Source organism: Molothrus ater, chromosome 17 (genome assembly GCF_012460135.2).
Source record: "Molothrus ater isolate BHLD 08-10-18 breed brown headed cowbird chromosome 17, BPBGC_Mater_1.1, whole genome shotgun sequence".
NCBI lineage: Eukaryota > Metazoa > Chordata > Aves > Passeriformes > Icteridae > Molothrus > Molothrus ater.
In genome coordinates, this window is record NC_050494.2 from 158,958 (window position 1) to 176,651 (window position 17,694).

Genomic DNA, 17,694 nt, shown 5'->3' on the forward strand with positions numbered 1-17,694 from the left:
TCACAACTTTTTTTTCAGCAGTAGTACTTAGACACACATAAGTAACTGCTAAAAATATCAACTCAGCCAGTAACATAAACACAAGTACCTTCTTGCCATTATTTGGAGAAATCGGGACATCAAGGATGTTAACTTCCTGACACTCAAGGCATCAAGGTCAAAACAACTGGGGATTTGAGCAGCATCCATCAGCTGATTCTGTCTATTGCTACCTCTCACTAGCAATCAGCTTGGGGCGTTATATCCAGCGGTAGTTTCACACCTTCCACACTGGAGATGGGACCTCAGAGGTCCTACCCCCTATTTTAAGGCTGTTCATGAATACAGACAAGTGCTAAGTAAGCAATTTTATGAACTCTAGACAGGTAGTCTACGGGTATTGCTCATAATTTAGCATAACATGCAGTTTAAGGCTACTTCTAACATGAAACCACATTGTTACAGTAAAGAGTTTGCATTGATCCTTGATAATGAACTTTTCTCTATGTTTTAAAGGATCAACTCTAACTATTTGAGTTGACGTACTGTTTCTGATACATACAGAAAACCTAAGCATGCTATGACTTCCTATTTTTTTCCAAGAGCCTACTCTTAAGGAAGAGGGGATATTTACTAACTGATTTATGCTAAAAGATAAGGAGAATCAACTGCTTGGCAAAACAAAGAGCCCCTGCCCCACCCCAAATCCTCCATTTAAACATTCCATACAAGTCAACATTCCCAGCCCCCGTGGCTTTCTGGTTTGTGCTTTTTTTCAGATAAGCATTGAAACATCTTTAGACCATACTGAAAAATCAAGAATCAGAAAAAAGCTTTCCAAAACAAACCTGCACTTTTATCAAGTCCAAAGGAACAGGCACACAAGCATGTTTCACAGCATATGCTGTGTCTAACACAAACACTAGAAGCCTTGGATCCATTACCAAGAGGATCACAATGTGAAATCAAAAGACAGTAACACAGAATTGTGTCTCTAATTCCAGACACCTGTAGTTTAATTACATTTCACAACAAGGCAAGCATTGTTGTGATGCATTTGAACTTGAAAAAGCAGTTATCACCAGTTTTGGTGAGTCAACACACACTAATATCTTAAATCAATTCTGTGAACAATGAAGCCAAGTTTTCCTTTTCAGTAATTTTATTCTAATGAGAAACACGAAGAAACAAGCACCCAAAAAACTCCAATATAGTATGAAACTTTAATAAAAGTTGCTTAAAAAACAAAGAGCAAAATTTTAAAATAAACTGACTTGACTCCTAATCACACACATCTTTCTGACATCAGGAAGAGTACTTTCAGACTGTCGGGAAAAAAAAAGAAAGAAACAAAGATCTGCTGTTGAAACGTTACTCCCAAAGACTGTTGAAATGCATAACATGAAGCTTCAGAGACAGACAGTTTTATTAACAGGAGGCTTAATTTTAAACAGTATATACAAATCACATGACTTTTCCAAAGTTGGGACCACCTAGTAATCTGTCAAAACAAAATTATGCTAATGAATTACAGAAGCATCTGTGTAATGCAACCGGCCTCTTTATTGAAGTACACCTTTATACAATCCTTCCACGGATTCCTGTACTGTGAAATCCTCTCAGGACGCAGCGCTGCACAGGTTTGCAAATCTCTCCTACACACCACATGAATAAAACTGTTGCCACTTGCACCTCTCAATTTTGCCTGCCCATGAACTTCAGTGTTCCATGGAATGCAACACCAAAAAGCAGTGTTTTTCTTTGTCAAAAAAAACCAAGAACAGTTTGAAGTTTGCTATGTTTAAGTACAATGATTTGCAGGGAATAGCAGGATTTTTTTTCAGGCAATGCCCAAGTCTTAAAATTTATCATAAGCCAAGCAAGGATGAACCAAAAAAATTCTACTTTTCACTTGCGTAACTACTTCCTTTCCATTTCTCTGTTTTTCTATGGAAGGTTTCACTGCACAAAAAAGAAAATGGCAACTCTTTACAGACTTTGAATACAACAGCACAACTTTATTGCAAAAATATATAGTAAACTCAGTACTTTCAATTTTTGGAGAAAAATAAATTTTATCTCTGAATTCACCCACAGCAGTAATTCACAACAGAGTTGCTGAAGATACAAGTTTCTTCCATTATAACCTAATTTAAAACTTTATATGGACTCCAATCTTCTACTAATAATCACCACTTTGGTTCTCTTAGCAGAGACTCTATGTGAGGAGTTCAAGAGACATGTGAGAAACACCAATATCCAACTAGTGTCAAAGATCCTTTCTCAACTGATTTGTGTAATCCTAACAAATCAAGCTACTTAAACAATAATGATTATTTTCAACTGAAAACATTTTAAATGTACTATAAAACTCATATGATTTATGCTGAGGTTAGCTATACTTGTGGCAAAAGTCTTATTCTGCACAGTTATAATTGCAATATATAAATAACTAAAGGTTATACCACACAGAACAGCTTGAATTTTACAGAACGATTCTGCTCATACTCATAGGAATTAGTTTGGTAGACACATCAGCAAAGGGCATAATTCAACTGTTCATACAGTGAGAATTCTGGAAAAAATAAAGATACATACACAAAACAATTGATCTGTGTACACTGAGAATTCATTCAGTCGCAGAATAAAATCAGGACTTGAAACAAAGCTTTGACCTGTGAACAAAGCGAATTCAGCCAGCTTATAACCAAATCTAAAAATAGCTATCTAATTTACAATGGCTTACAAGAACACCACTGAAGAGCTTCACTGACTTCATCTATTTCCCTTATCCAAAACTATGTAAAACCAATCTCAGTTTCTCAATAAGCACTGTGTCCGGAAGAGTTTACCAAACTTTTATGACGAATAAGAATCTGTCCAGCTTCTCCACATATTTGTACGAGGAAAATCCACCACACCTCTCTCCTTGCAGTGTTTCTCATGTAATGGCTAACCCAGTGCTCTGTCTTATCAAAACCCATCTGTTTTACAATTTAAACAATCCACAGGTTCTATCCTGGAAATACTATAAAAACCAATCCAGATGCATTTGTCACAGCACTATGAATATCTATTCTACAACTACTTAATGAACAGCTAGCCTAATACAAGTTTTACTTTTCTGGAACCTATAGGCCTGTCATTTAAATCAACAACAGCTGCCATAGCTTCATCACGAGACTCAAATGCAACCATTGCTTCTCCAGTGGGCATGCCTTTTTCATTGTATTTTAAGCACACTGAACCAGGGATCACTTGGTAACCATAAAAGAAATCCAAAATTTCATCCACCGAAACGGTAAAGGGCATATTCTGCACTTTAATGACAGTTGGCCCTGGCTTCCCAGACCCTGTTCCAAAACCTGGGGGTCCACCAATATGTATGTTTCCTGGTCCAGGTCCAAACCCTGGAGGTCCACTCAAATGTCCAAGACCGCTAGCAATTGCTGGAGGACCAGCACCAAAGGCAGGGGGCCCACTTAAATTGCCAGGACCATTACCAAATGTCTGAGGACCCCCTGCAAAACCTGCTGGTCCACTCAAATTAGCAGGACCACCTGCAAAACCTGGTACCTCAATACTTGCACCAGGTAAACCACTAGCTGCAACTGTTGGTATCCCTGGTCTAGAATCAGGAAAGCCACCTATTCCAGGTGGTGGTAAAGGGGGACCAAATGTGCCAGACCCACTGAAATTACCAGGGAAATTAAACGGAGGACCATTATTTGCTTCTTTAGCATTTCCCCCCAAGAAGGCATGCTCATCCCCACCAGGGCCCTGTGCTCCTGGCACAGCTGCATTTCCCTGGATCGGTATTTTCAGGATCTTTTTTCCTTGAGATGCTGGGTTTCTCTCAATATCTCTCATTTCTTCTACAGTTATCAAACGCAAATTAACATCTCTTCCATTCAGCTTTTTACGGTGCAAGCGTTCTGCCTTACGAGCATCATCTTCAGCTTTAAACTGAACCAGTGCTTGTCCTAAACCTTGCCCATTATTATCAAGAAGAATTTGTACAGAGTTTTCTTCCACTGCCAGTCCCTCTAGAAACTGAAGTATTTCAATTTTTGTTATATTGTATGGAATATTAGATATATGCGCACACAGTTTTGGCAAGCCTGATTCTCCCTCCGCATTCATCAGAATTTCTCTCTGGTCATAGCTGAAGTTCTGCAATCTTTTACGAATCATATCTATCTTTTCTAACATTGCCTTTTTAGTAATTGGATGTACCTGAATGAAGCGATTCCCTATGTACTGCTTATGATGACACAAAGCTGCTTTATAATCAGCTTCATTCCTAAATTCAACAAACCCCTCCCCAATTGCCTTCCCATTGGGTCCATAAGCTATATAAATGCTGTCCTCAACTATATCCAGCTTTTTAAAAAAATCTATCACATGTTTGTTCTCTGATTCAAAGGGAAGACCTTTCAAATAAACACAGAAACCGTGCTCATGGGGAGATCTTGACCGCGACCTTTTCTGTCCACTGGGAGATTTGGACCTAGGATGAGCCTGGGGAGGAGGATGTGCCTGCCCAGAGGGACCCATGGTTTGCTTGAAAGTTATGTGGCCTCCAGCAGCTACCCACTGTCTCTCTGTTGCAGGACTAACTTCAACATAGCGCTGAATCATCAGCATTCTGTTTCGCTTCAGTGCTTCAAATGTATCTTGAGGAGAAAAAAACTTAACTAGTCCATTTCCATTATTTCGACCTACATGATCCTTCAGCATATGGACTGCATCCACACGAAGCCCAAGGAAAAAGTCTTTCACATCAGATTCTGTTGCAGTAAAGGGCATTCCATGAACGCTGACATACAAATCATCTGGATTGATTGGAATTGGCTTGACACTACCTTGAGAATTCATCTGGATAGGATTTACAGGATTCATGGGACCAATAAACAATGGATTCAAGCCGCTGTTCATATTCACTGCTGCTCCAGAACCATTCACTCCAGTGGGTAAGGGTGCTACAGGTGGAGGATTCATAGGAGGCATTCCTGATATGGGAGGCAGAGGCGTCATTGGAGGTACAGGGGGCACAGGGGGTATTGGAGGAACTGGAGGAACAGGAGGCAGTGTGGGTACAGGAGGTGGAACAGGTATAGGGGGAATAGAAGGCATTGGTGGCAAAGATGGCATAGCTGGGATAGGAGGGATTGGTGGAGGAGGTACTGTGTTCATTGGGGATGCTGTGCTAGGTATGGTTGAGCTAAATGTTGGACTACCAAAGGTACTCCCAAGATTTGGAGGTGCAGTGCCAATACTGGCAGTAGAAAATGTGGATATGTTTTTATTGCTTTCATGCACGGTAGTAGAAGCAGTTACTACACTAGGAGAAGGATTATTAAAGTTAGGTACAGTCGTAGGTAAGTTAACCCTTCCACTCATTCCAGAACTAGGTGGTGGTCCTGACCTGCTAGCATTTGCTGGTGGAATATCTAGATTGGCAGTTTCAAAACGCCTACGACTGAGCTCTATCATGTTCTGCATTTCAGTTTTACTGCTCAGCAACAACGTTACTTTTGACCCTTTAATTGTACCACCTGTGCGCATCATACCAAGCCTTGCATCTTCATCAGTGGCAAAAACGATGAAAGCCTCACCCAGTTCACCCCCTACAATATGCACGCCCCCATCAGGAATGGTCAATCCAGAGAAGAAGTGGCGAATGTCCATGGTCCCCGCCACAATCGGGAGACCTTGCAAGCGGATGACCACAGCCATGCTGCGCTGAAACAACACACACCTGCAGATGAGAAAAGGCAACGGCTATGTCAGACTACTGTTCGTGGCACCATGCAATTACCTACAGACACCATCTACTATATTTGTTTATATACACCTAATAACATCTTGCAAAGATTAAGCGTGTTTATACTCCAAGTTCCTTATTCATGTTTGTTTACTTCATACAGACTGAAGTATTAAACATTTATCAACACAATCAGTATACATTTTGCACTAGAAATTCCAAAATAGCTGTTATACTAAGACCCACAAGTGTCAGTTAAAAAAAAACAAAGGAACATCAAAAATCGTAACTATTACATCAGTAGTTCATTAATGGAATGTAAGCAAAAGGAGTATTTTAGCCAGACAAAACAAAATTAATTTACCATTACCCTGATATGTTATCCACTGTACCTGACAATGTGGCTGAAAAATTCTGCACAGCTATGGGAAACAAACAGTTCCCTTTAATTTGGGGAAGGATTTTACCTCCTGCCAGGTGAAGACAATTAGAAACATAACAGTGGGTTGGTAAAGAACAAAAACCCATTATGGACAACTAGCAACTGTGAGACTCACAAGACATCCTGACAGGGAGCATCTATATTATACTGACCTGATGTTTTTTCTCCTAGCAAAGGCAAGAGGTCCAGGTGACCTGAAGCTTGCTATTATAAACCAGCCCCAGACATTTTGTGACAATAGAGACCTCACCTAAATTAAATTAACATCTATGCATATCTAGATAGATATATGACCTTCACAATTTTCAAAAACAAGGTATTTTTTAAAAGTTGCAGATATTCTGTCTACCATGACCGCTTACATCTCAGATGTAAGTAAATGAATTTTATCTCCACAGCTGGCATTAGTAGATGCTTAAGGTAATTCTGAACAGCTAGATCTGAACAGTTACCTTGTGACCTCAGAAGTCCAAGCTCATATCAGAAATTGAATATAAAGAGGAAACTAGATAGTTGTCACTTAGGCAAACCTTCAGCAAAGGCTGAAAGCATGAAATCAAATAATATTAGCACAATTCAACATCCCAGAAGCCAGTCTCTCATCCTAAACCATCAGCAATAGCACCATGCTTCACTTGAGCCACTTAATCTCTGAAACTTCTGGACTTCCTAAGTACAAGCCAGTTCAGTATCTGTATGGAAGATCTCCAAAGCTCCCCTAAGTCACATACCAGTAGTGTTAACTCATCATTTGAAATCAAGGATGAACCAGATCACAGAATCACAGAACTGTTTAGGCTGGAAAAGACCTTAAAGACCAAGTCCAACCAGATGCCCCAGTGCAACACCACAAAGCTATGCATCAAAGACTCCCAGCTACTACCAAAGCTCTGACCAACCACAATCAATAACCATCTCCCAGCAACTCAGCTATATCCCAGCATACAGTCAAATCTCTAAGCTGGCTCCATTTGTCTGTCCAGGTCATCCAAACACATTAGAGAAGACAAGTCTTGAATGACTAGGTAAAGCCACAATTTAATCAGGTAAGGCTGAATCCAGTACTTAATGAAAACAAGAGTAACAATTCTTTTACAGGGTGAAGAAGCAACAATTCTTTTGTTTGCATAATGGAACCTCAGATTACTAAAATGTGTCCTTAAGTATTTTGGTTTGTTGACCAACACACCAGAGGTAAGTCCTTAAAAACACTAATGAACTCAAGCAACATCCTGGGGTATTATAGGGCATTGCCCCACAACTATCAACAGACACCAGAAAAGTGTGGAGGGCCTTTCTCCCTCAAGGAAGCAGCAAACAAGTCCATTTGCACAAAGTCAGTTCTGCGGCTTTAGTCACTGTGCATGAATACTGGATTCCTTACTGCACCATCCTTGCAGTTCATAATAAAAGATTAAAAAAATAAAGAAAAAACACCACTAAGAAAACCCCTATTCCACCAAGGAAAGACAGCAAGAGAAAGGCTTATACTATACTAAGACTTATACTGTACTAAACTGGGGATAATTTTTTTGAAAGCAACTTTCTCATCTCCATGGTGAGGCAACAGAAGCAACATCCTTGCCTTTAGCTCTTACAGTGGAATTACATTTAATCTGAAAATAAAATTCACTGCCCAGTCATTTTCCAACAACAAAATAACTTGCCCATGAGGAAAAAAAAAAAAACAGAAGTCAAAGTAAGGACTACCTATGCTATCTAAAACATCTAAAAACATATCTAAGACTTTTTGAACTGTTTTAAAAAGTAGTGCTTTATAATGATTCTGTTGTTTTATTTTAAACTTGCCTAGCATTGATGACAATCTCCAAAATAAAGTTAAAATTAAAATTCTGCCACCTTTAAGAAGCTATATTAAAGAGTATTGTAAACCTAAGGTTTACGTTGTGCTACAGGATTGCTTCTGAATTAGATGATCCTGAGGCAAGCAAGGAGTATAAAAATATCCCTGGCTTGGCACCTATGCATTCAAAACTGGAGTACTACTAAAAGCAAATCTTGCCAGGAGATTTAGATTTCTTCTACTACCTATTATAGATAGAAATTAGTTTCAGAAATTTTTATGTATCAGAAGTTAAAGACATTTGAAGCGTCTTGTGTTAAGTGAGAGACTACTGTTAGCTATTTCCTCAATCCAAAAGGGATGACAATCTGATATAGCCATTGGTTGAACACAGGCAACTTGGGAAGGTGTGGGAAGACCTTGTACTAAGGTCTGCTGCTTTGGAACACCTTACTTTCTTTAGCAGAACTGACACCTGCTAGATAACTGCACTTATAAATTATTTCAGGCCAGAGGACAAATCAACAGATGAAGTCACAGAAGAGTTCAAGCACTTGAACACTTACATAAATTCTGGGAAAATGCAAATCTTTCAGTTTTGCATTAAATTCAAAACTTCATAATAAATGCTAAGAGAGTACTTGAAGTCTTATTACTAAGTACTCTATCCAAATCCACTAAATCACTATTGACAAAAAAATCTAAAGAGCTGCTTAGGCATATAATTACTAAAAAACCTCTCTGCAATGACTTCAGTGTAGTTAATTCCATGCAGAGTATTAAGCAAATGCTTGCTTAATGTGAAGCAAGAGCTGACAATACCATGGTCTGAATAAAAAGATTACTAAGGACTTGACTAATCAACTATTTTTGATAAAGGAACATGTAACACAGCTGCTTCATTTTTTCAGAATTTTGATACTTAGACAAAGTAGTAGTGTCAGTTCTGTTATTTACAGAAAAATCTCAAGGACAAAAAGGGCCAAATTTTAAATTTCTAAACACTCACAAACCACATTTTTACCAAAATGCAGTTAGGAGACAAGAACCCACTTGCTCAAATTTTCCAAGTAATGAAAATGCAAAGCCTGCTCAAATATTTCACTGTTGACTTGCAGAGACCAGCTCATGCAGAGGCAACATTAACTTCAGACACAAAAAAGGCCACACATCATTTCAGCAAGCACTGAAGGCTTTTTGTTGGGCTGTCAGTTCTCAGGCTGCTTTTTTCCGAGTACAAAAAGGTACTTCAAGGCAAAAGTGGGTTTTATTGCCATTTTTTGCGTTTCATGTATTTGTGGAAAGACAACATCCTACGAGTGTACTATGGACAATCCATCCCCATTAGCAAGCTGTGATCAAAGCTGGAGATTTACAGGCTGCTGACAACCAACCTGATTCAACTCATTTGATGAATTTTAACATGTCTTAACAGTAATATCTTTAAAAATGTTGATGTTACACTGGAAAAAAAGTGTAAAAGATAACAATGCTATTTATCTCATCAATGTGCTCATTAGTAAAATAATAATAATTTGGGTCATACATATAAATTTGTAAACACACCAGACTAGCCTTTTAAGATGTATGGATTTTGCAATAGAAAAGTTCAGAAGATTCCTCCTAGTCCCTGGGAAGTATTTAAAGTACAATACCCACATCACACACACACACACACACACACACACACACACACACACACAAACATATTTGGCAATTCTTGACTGAAGACTAAGAACTGCAGGAACACTGTACTGTAGGAGGAATTTTAAGTATGAACTGTCTCACAAAAGTTAAAACTGCAAACTACAGTTTTGTCTTTTACTTAAGGCTAAAATCAACCTGTTATAGTCATCCTGGAGCCAATTCAAAACTATCTGACCCCTTTAAGTACTGCAAAACCTAATTAGAACCAATTGATGTGCACTTCTACACTCCAACAATTACAAACACACAGATCTGTGGCTTGCAGCAAAGTAACTGCATTTGCCAACAGTGCAAAATAAACGGAGAGTGTTCCAGTCTACCACATGCTGATGAAACAACAAAACATTAGTTTGGCAGAAAATTCTGTTTACAAGAAAAACATTGCCAAAACAACCATCACCGGTGGTGAGTAGACAAGCTATAGATTATTTGACTCAAGTCTTTTGACACAAATTTACTGATTCCAAAAGCTTCATGTGTTTCTTAGGATATACTCAATATGCATTAAAAGAAGTCTTCAATTCAAAAGCTCTTACCTGCAAAGACAGATGTTTTTTTCTTAACAAGTAGCAGAAGCCAAGCCAATCCTGTGGGCAACCAATTAAAACCAACTTTTAGACTGCAATAAAGAATAAATGGAGGCAAAAATCAATGCAGGCAACACAACAGCAGTAACAGTCCACAAAGAACTGTATACACAGAATTTCAAACCTGCAACCACCACAAGGCACTGCAACATAAAAAAATCATAAGGGTGCATTTTCTATAAATTATCTCTATATGACTTACTGGCAATTGCATTGTAGAGCTTTTGTATGGTTTCAAGACATAAATGCCTTCCACAAAGACTATAGAAAGAGCCAGAAAGCATTTTAAGAGTCTTTCAAATTTTCCTATCACCAACAGGTGAAAAAAATCTCTTTCAAAGGCAAAGAACAAGAGTTAAATACTTGAAAGCCCTGAATTTTACCAAACCCTGCTCCATTAATAATGGTATTCTTTCCTCCAATGGTGCATCTACTTACTTGAACAAAGTAAGGTAGAGTAAGCCATGCCTAAGAAAACCACCCCAGAACTGCACCTGAAGAATTCTTCAAGAGTCACACTATCTGGGTAAAACTAGGTGACATTTCACAGCCATGTCTATGCGGTCAACTCCACAGAGCACACAGCAAGAACTCCCATAAGATACTCTACTTTTATTTGTAATCTGCCATTTCATTACTCAAATCCTCATCAAATGCCCATTTTTTTCATTCCTTTATAAAAATTATCTTCCCAGGTTTACAACTCAAGAAAAAAAGCCAAGCATTTTAAGTGGCAACACAAGTATTTTGTATTGAAAGATAGGATGGAAAACTTTTGCTCTTTCATTACTTGGCAGACCACCTCACACTAAAACTGTGATTCTTTGGAAAGTCATTGAGGAATGAATCTCACTAAGAACAGATAACTGCCTCCTTCTCACACAACCCCAACAAGCTGGTTTCCGTTACAAGCATCATTATCGAAGTGAACTTAGAGCAAGAAGTACTAACAAACCCTTCACAAACTCCCTAACAGAGAGAATTAAAACAAACGTAACTATTCACATATCTTCCAGGACATTAATGGCAGACTTACAAGTGAGAAAGATAACACTACACTTACATTAAAATGGCAAACACATTTAGAAAAATAAGACTTTTGTTTATTAGACCTTTAAGAGAAACATGCAATCCCCTGCATTAGAAGGACTCAACTACATAGTTTCATGTATAGCAGTGTCAACCAGCAGTTTACAAAGAAAGAAAGAAATGCAACCACCTGAAAAACCATTTCATGCAAAACCACACCTGCTTCAAGCAGCAGATAAATCTTTCATGCACAAGGAACTTCCCCATTAAGAAGAAAAGCCTAAATCATTAGATGGATTTCCAGTATAACAACCATGTTCCCCTTCACAACACTGAAAACAAGCTGAAGATCTGCAGTGGACTAAGACAACACAAACAAAACCAGGCAGCATTCAGAATAGGAGCAAAACTCCACTTTGCTATGTTTAATTTCTTCACCAAATACCATCTACTTTTCATTTCAAGTGTCACATCTCTCAACTTTAAAGAAAACCATCCATGCCTTCTGTAGGCAAAAATAACCTTTCCAATCAACAGAATACACAAGAGCACATTAACTAGACAAGCACCAGCTAGAGCACAAGTGTTCCCACATAGAGCTGGCACCCCATCTCTGAGAATTCTCTGGAGAAACCTCCACAACACCCTGTCCGCTGTACAGAAAGATCCAGCATCCACTGGACACACAACAAATTATTTAACCAGAGGAATCCACCAAGGAAACAACCAGCCGATTTGCCTGCCTAACACCAGTAGATCAAGGTAGGGAAATAAGCCACTAAGAATAACAAGTAAATTTAGGAGTGAGTAAAACCAGAGCCAGAAGGTTTTATCGAAAGAAAACTCACAGTGTGTATTCCCGGGGCTCATTTGAACGCTAATTCGCTTTGGGTTTTGTTTGTTTATTTTTTCTTGGAAAGGTGGCTTTAAGGTTTTTTTTATTTTTTCATTTATCGATCTTGGGGGAGTGGGATGGTATTTTGTTTGGTTGGTTGTTGCTGTTCGGTCGTTTTGGGTTTTTTTAGCGGAGCTGATTTTTTCTAGCAGAAGCGACTTCATTGAACAGCAACTCCGCTGGTGTTTATAGGGTACAACCGACGAGAGTTGGTAGCGCCGCAGACACCGGGGACCTCCCTCTCCGCAAGGTGCGGAGTACTTGCCTCGCTTCGTCCCCCGGGGCGGGGCGGGGCAAGGCGCAGCTGCCCCGCCTCAGCACCCCCGAGATTCAGACACGCCGGGGCCCCGCGCCGACAACGGGACCGCAGAACACCCTGCCGCACCCGGCCCGCCGGGCGCCGCTCCGGACCCGTCAAATCCCCGCCTCGGGCTCCGGCACAGCCCCCGCCATGCGGCCCGTGCCCCGGCTCGGGCCCCGGCGCCGCCGCAAGGTCACTCGGCCGCCCCCGCCGGATGGGCCCGCGGCGCCTGCGTTCGGCCCGCACAGACTCACCTGCCCGCGCAGCTCCGCGGGCCGGCGTGCGCGGGCGGCGACAGGGAGTCAGGGACGGGGGAGCGGCCGGGGCCGGCCCGAACCGCGGGCCTCAGCGCGCCGGGCTGCGGCGAGGCGGGAGCGGCCCCGCTCGGCGCCCCGGGGCCGCAGGCGGGAGGCGCCGCGCTGCCCGGCCCGGCCCGGCCCTTTGTGCGCGGGGACGCGCCCGCCCGGCCTCCCTCCCAGAGTCTCCCCGCCGCGCCGCGGGCTCGCAGCGCCGGATCGGGCAGGCGGCCCGGCCTGCCCGGGCGCCGCCGCGCTCTTACCGAGGGATCTGTACGGGAAAAAGGGTTAGAACGGAGCCACCCCCACCGGGCCCGCGGCGCGCCGAGCCCCGCGCACCGACCGCAGCCGCACAAAATGGCCGCCGCGATGCGGCGCCGCTGGGGGGCGGGGGCCGGGCGGCGCGGGGGACGGGCGGGCGGCACGGCGAAGGCGGGGTCGCGCGCGGGCGGACGGCGCGTGCGCTGGACTGGGCGGGGCCGGGGTGGTGCCTGCACTGCGCGTGCGGCGCCGCTGAGGATTGTTGCTGAGGGAACGGGGGCTCCGGGAGAGCATTGAACTAATAACGAAGGAAACAACCCTGAGAGCAGCTGTTTCTAACCTCTGGATGTACGACCAAGTTGCAGAATAAAAATGAAAGATTCCTGGGAGCCGATGCCCCGTGCTGTGATTGTCTCCTCTGCTTGACTGAATGCAACACTGATAACCAGGCAGCGCCCTGAGCTCAGGACCTCCGGACTCTTCTGGGTTCTCGTCACTGCGCTTCAACGGACACAGGCATAGCAGCACCAGCCATTTCCAATGGAAAAAATACCCGTTTAGTCCTCTGCAAGAAACGGATAAAAATAAATAATTGCCTGCCTTTGCAAAGGCTTTTGCAGTGAATGTTGGAGTTCAACAACTCAGTTAACTTTGGCCCTGGTTTCTCTTAAGGGGTAAAAACCAACAGATTGTCACGTTTGTGCTCTCCTGAGGTGGAGGGATCCAGCGTGGGGTTGCTCAGCAGCACAATCATCCCCACTCCATTTGTTTTCCTGTATATCCCTTCTTTTTAGTCTCAAATTCTACTTTACTACTCTCATCCCTTCCCAGGCAACAGCACACATGTGCTTATCTTCTCCCTATTAACCCCAGTTTTAGATTTTGTATTCTATTTGATATTTATGATAATAGATGGCCTGAAAATACCAGTTCTGCCAAGCTAATATCTCCTTCTCGTCTAGGCAAGTGTGGGCAGTATCCAGTAGTTCACCTTTCTATAGCACTAGTGACAATAGATAGTGTCACCATGCACCCTGACACAGCCCAGAAAAGCAGGTGATTGAAGTCACCAGAGGCATCAATAGCCAGGCTTGCCAGCCTCCCTGGAGAGCTGGTTGCCTAGAGCATGCGAGGGGTAGCAGGACCATCTGCAGCTCAGGGCTTCACTCTGTGACACCATAGCACTTCCCAAGCTGCACCAGCCACCCTGCAGTGGGGAGACAGTGTGGGATAACAAAAGGACAGTGCTGGAATACCCCAGGTCAGAGGAAAAATAAGACTTTTCAGCTTTTGTGCAATGTGATGAGTCACCACGTTAATTTCTGTTGTTCAAAAAAAGTATGGTGAAGATACTTTTGAGGTTTACTGTGTGGACCATTAGGAGCATGCCAAGGGACCAAGAGTACCAAAGACAAGTCAGCAGCATGATGCAGATAGTTACCAACAACAAGAGGAAAGTATCTGTGGAAAGCAAAACATTTATAGACAGAAGGTTATAGGACAAGGGATCATGTAACCATGTCCAGTGTTTTCCCTGTAACATGCATGTGGGGAAAGGCAGAGGAAAAAAAGCATTAGAAAATAATGGGTTTTTCCTTTATTAGACACTAGGAAACCACTGGGAGCACACTAATTTATGTCTCCTTTACCTAAATCAAAACTGAAGAAAGGTGTTAGGTATGCAACCAGGGGAAGAAAATTTACACAAGACATTTTAAAGTAAAGCTTGAGGAAACCAGCATCCACTGTGGCAATTGCACATATTAAATAAATATATTTTCCTCCTTGCAATATTAGTTTTGCTGCACCATTAGTCTGGAAGTATTACCCCCCAAATCCAGGGTTCTTTGCTTCTCCAGACCCTAAAGGCACCATTCCATAAATACAGCCTCTAAACCTATTCCTTCATCTATGGTTTGGATGAATTAACTCAGTTTGCTAAATGAGTCATACTACTTTGTGTTTTCCTTTCCAATAACTACATGTCAACCACAAATCTTGTTTCCAAATCACTTAGAAAACTGTTCAAGAGAAATAATCCTCACAGAGTCTCTCAGAAACACTTTCTTCATTCCTCATCTCAATCTCTAATTAAAACCTGTCAGATATGATCTGGCTTGATGATCCTGTCTAGGTACTCTTAGAATCAAACACTTTGTTGGTTTTACTATGCCTACTTAGCACAAGCCCACTCTGATTGTTCATTAGTATGAGCTTTGCTTCTTATAAGAGCATCTTGTACCTGCCTTTTTTATGACTCTGATTTGGATCAGCTGTCAGAGGGATGATTTTTCCCAGCCACTCACATTGTCCATTTTAAAAACTGGCATTTTCTTCCTTCTAGTGCAGGACCTTATTCACCAGCCTGAAATTTCATCAAAGCTGCCAATAGTAGAGGTCTCAGGCCAGTTTTTTGGCACTCAGCACTGGGAAACTGTACCATTTCAAAGCACAGAGCACATATGTTAGCAGATACAATTTGACTGGAAACAGTTGGCCCATGACTGATGTCACAGTAGAGAGAGAGTCAGAGGAGAGTCAGGCAGGTGTAGCTCCCCAAAGCTTCCGTATTTCCCTTTTTAAAAATGGGGGATATTTTCCAGTCAGTGAAAACTTCACCAGACTACCACAACTTCTCAGACTGATGAATTGTGTTTAGTCATTTCCTCTCTCAGTTCCATACAGGCCTCCTGGCATTGCTGCCTGACTTTGTCTTTGTTGGGATGCATTGCTGCTGAGTTCAAAGAGCGCATCCTTTAATATCAACCAGTTTGATGTAGGATACTGGGTTATAACTGTTAAAGTGTTTAAGGCTTATGCTCACAAGAAGGCCCTGTGGGAAAGGCCCAGCTGCAGCAAATGGGCTGAGGGGTGAGAGGCCCTTATGAGTGAGGAGAGAGTCAGCTGAGTGACAGCTGGGAGTGAGGTTGTGATTGGCTGGAGGAACGCATGGACCGTGTATGAGCAGGAAGCTGATTGGGTGACAGGACGGGTGGACAGCAGCACTGCAGCTGAGCCAGCCAATGGGTGCCCTCTTTCTGTTAGGTTTTGTTAGGCTTTGGTTTGGTTTCACTTGTGGAGGTGGAGATTGAAGGTATACAAAAGGGGCAGTTTCTGTAATAAAGGGATCTCCTTCAGATGCACGAGGGGGTCTGTGTCACTTTGTTCCCCATTGCTACAGCTTTCTTGGGCTCCTCTTCCCTCTAGTGCATTATCCCATAGGACTCTATCAAGTAGATCTCATGTGAGTCCAAAGTCTACTCTCCTGAAGTTGAGCACAGTGGGCTTGCTTCTCACCCTTTTCATTATCCCAGGGATCTCAATACCCAGCATTTCCATTTCATGGTCAGTGCAGCCCAGGCTGCCCTTGAGCTTCACATTCCCCTCTGGCCTGTCCTTGTTGGTGAGAATATGGTGACATTGCACCTCTCCTCATTGTCTCTTCTACCACTTGGAGAAGGAAGTTGACATCAGTGTATGCCAAAAACCTCCTGGATTGCCTGTGCCCTGCTGGGTTCTCCCCCCAGCAGACATCAGGGTGGTTAAACTCCCCCATGAAAACTAGAGCTTGTAAATATGAGGCCATTCCTGTTTGTTGTGATGACCCTCATTGACTCATCTTCCTGCTCAGGTGGCCTGCAGCAGACCCCCTCTGTGATGTCACCTGTCCCTGCCCTCCATTTAATCCTGACTCCTAAACTCTCAGTCAGTTCCTCATTCATCTCCAGGTGGAGCACCATGCACTAATAAAGCCTCTTGTTTGGCGTTATTATAAAGCAGAGCAATAGGGCTCAGGAGCTCAGTCCCTGGGTAGGGACCGGGTACCCGAGGTAGCTCGCTCATGCCAAGGCCGCGGGGCTACCATCTAGCAAGCATGGTGATTATCAGCTCTATAGTGATTGCAAGTTCTTAGGATTTCAGCTTTGCTTGCTAGGTAGTGGTGCCCTGGGCTGGAGGCTGCAGCAGACGGAGAGAGAGGAGAAGGAGAAGGCGCAGGCTGTTCCACGAGGATGGCTTTATTTGGGGAGGTCCGTGAAGGGTCTCTGCTCTTCTTCTTTCTCCCCTAATGGGGTACAGTATGCTTCTTTTATAGGGTTGGAAAGGATCCAAGCTTGACCAATGGGTGAGGGGTTAACATGACATTGCCTTATAGGGTTACAGAGATAGGTTAAGGGGTGGAGGACAGGAAAACAGGAATTTTCTTTTGCTGTTTCAGCATTCCTATTGTTCATATCCTCCATGGTGCTTTTCCTAAATCTATGGAGTTTACTACAATGCACTTCTGCTGGTCATTGGCATAAAGAGCAACACTGCCTCTATTCTCCCCTGCCTATATCCTTCCATTCCAACCCTCCAGTCGCAAGAGTCATCCTAACACATTTCCTTGTTGCTAATAAGATCACAGCCCTGCAGGCACATGAATGGTTCTAACTGAAATGGTTCTCGCTTTAGATACCTTTGTTTTTTTCACTGTGTGAAGGGCAGAGCCTTGAGGAGAAGGGGGATTGGCCCAGGACCCATCCTTTGGGGATTTTCTGAGTGCAGAAAATGGGAGAGTTCCCAGCTCCGAGAGGCCCCAGCACAGGGAGGTTGCTGCAACCCAGGAGAGCCCCAAGGGTCTCACTC

At 42.7% G+C, this 17,694-nt stretch overlaps 1 protein-coding gene across 5 annotated transcripts in view; it reads right to left on the minus strand.

The window, feature by feature from the left end:
• The window catches only part of RBM12 (RNA binding motif protein 12), a 28,413-nt gene extending 15,233 nt beyond the window's left edge, over window positions 1-13,180 (minus strand). Inside the window, exons 1-3 of one of the 5 annotated variants that reach the window (XM_036395475.1) lie at window positions 13,071-13,180; window positions 10,236-10,318; window positions 5,598-5,740 (exon numbers count right to left, since the gene is read on the minus strand). In XM_036395475.1, coding sequence (XP_036251368.1) covers window positions 5,598-5,718 — 121 coding nt within the window. In that variant the 5' untranslated portion in view covers window positions 5,719-5,740; window positions 10,236-10,318; window positions 13,071-13,180. Of the gene's footprint in view, window positions 1-1,183; window positions 5,741-10,235; window positions 10,319-13,070 lie in introns of those variants that run through there. The other 4 variants (XM_036395474.1, XM_036395473.1, XR_004981436.1 and 1 more) reach the window with 4 other exon arrangements.
• Window positions 13,181-17,694: the final 4,514 nt, after the last annotated feature.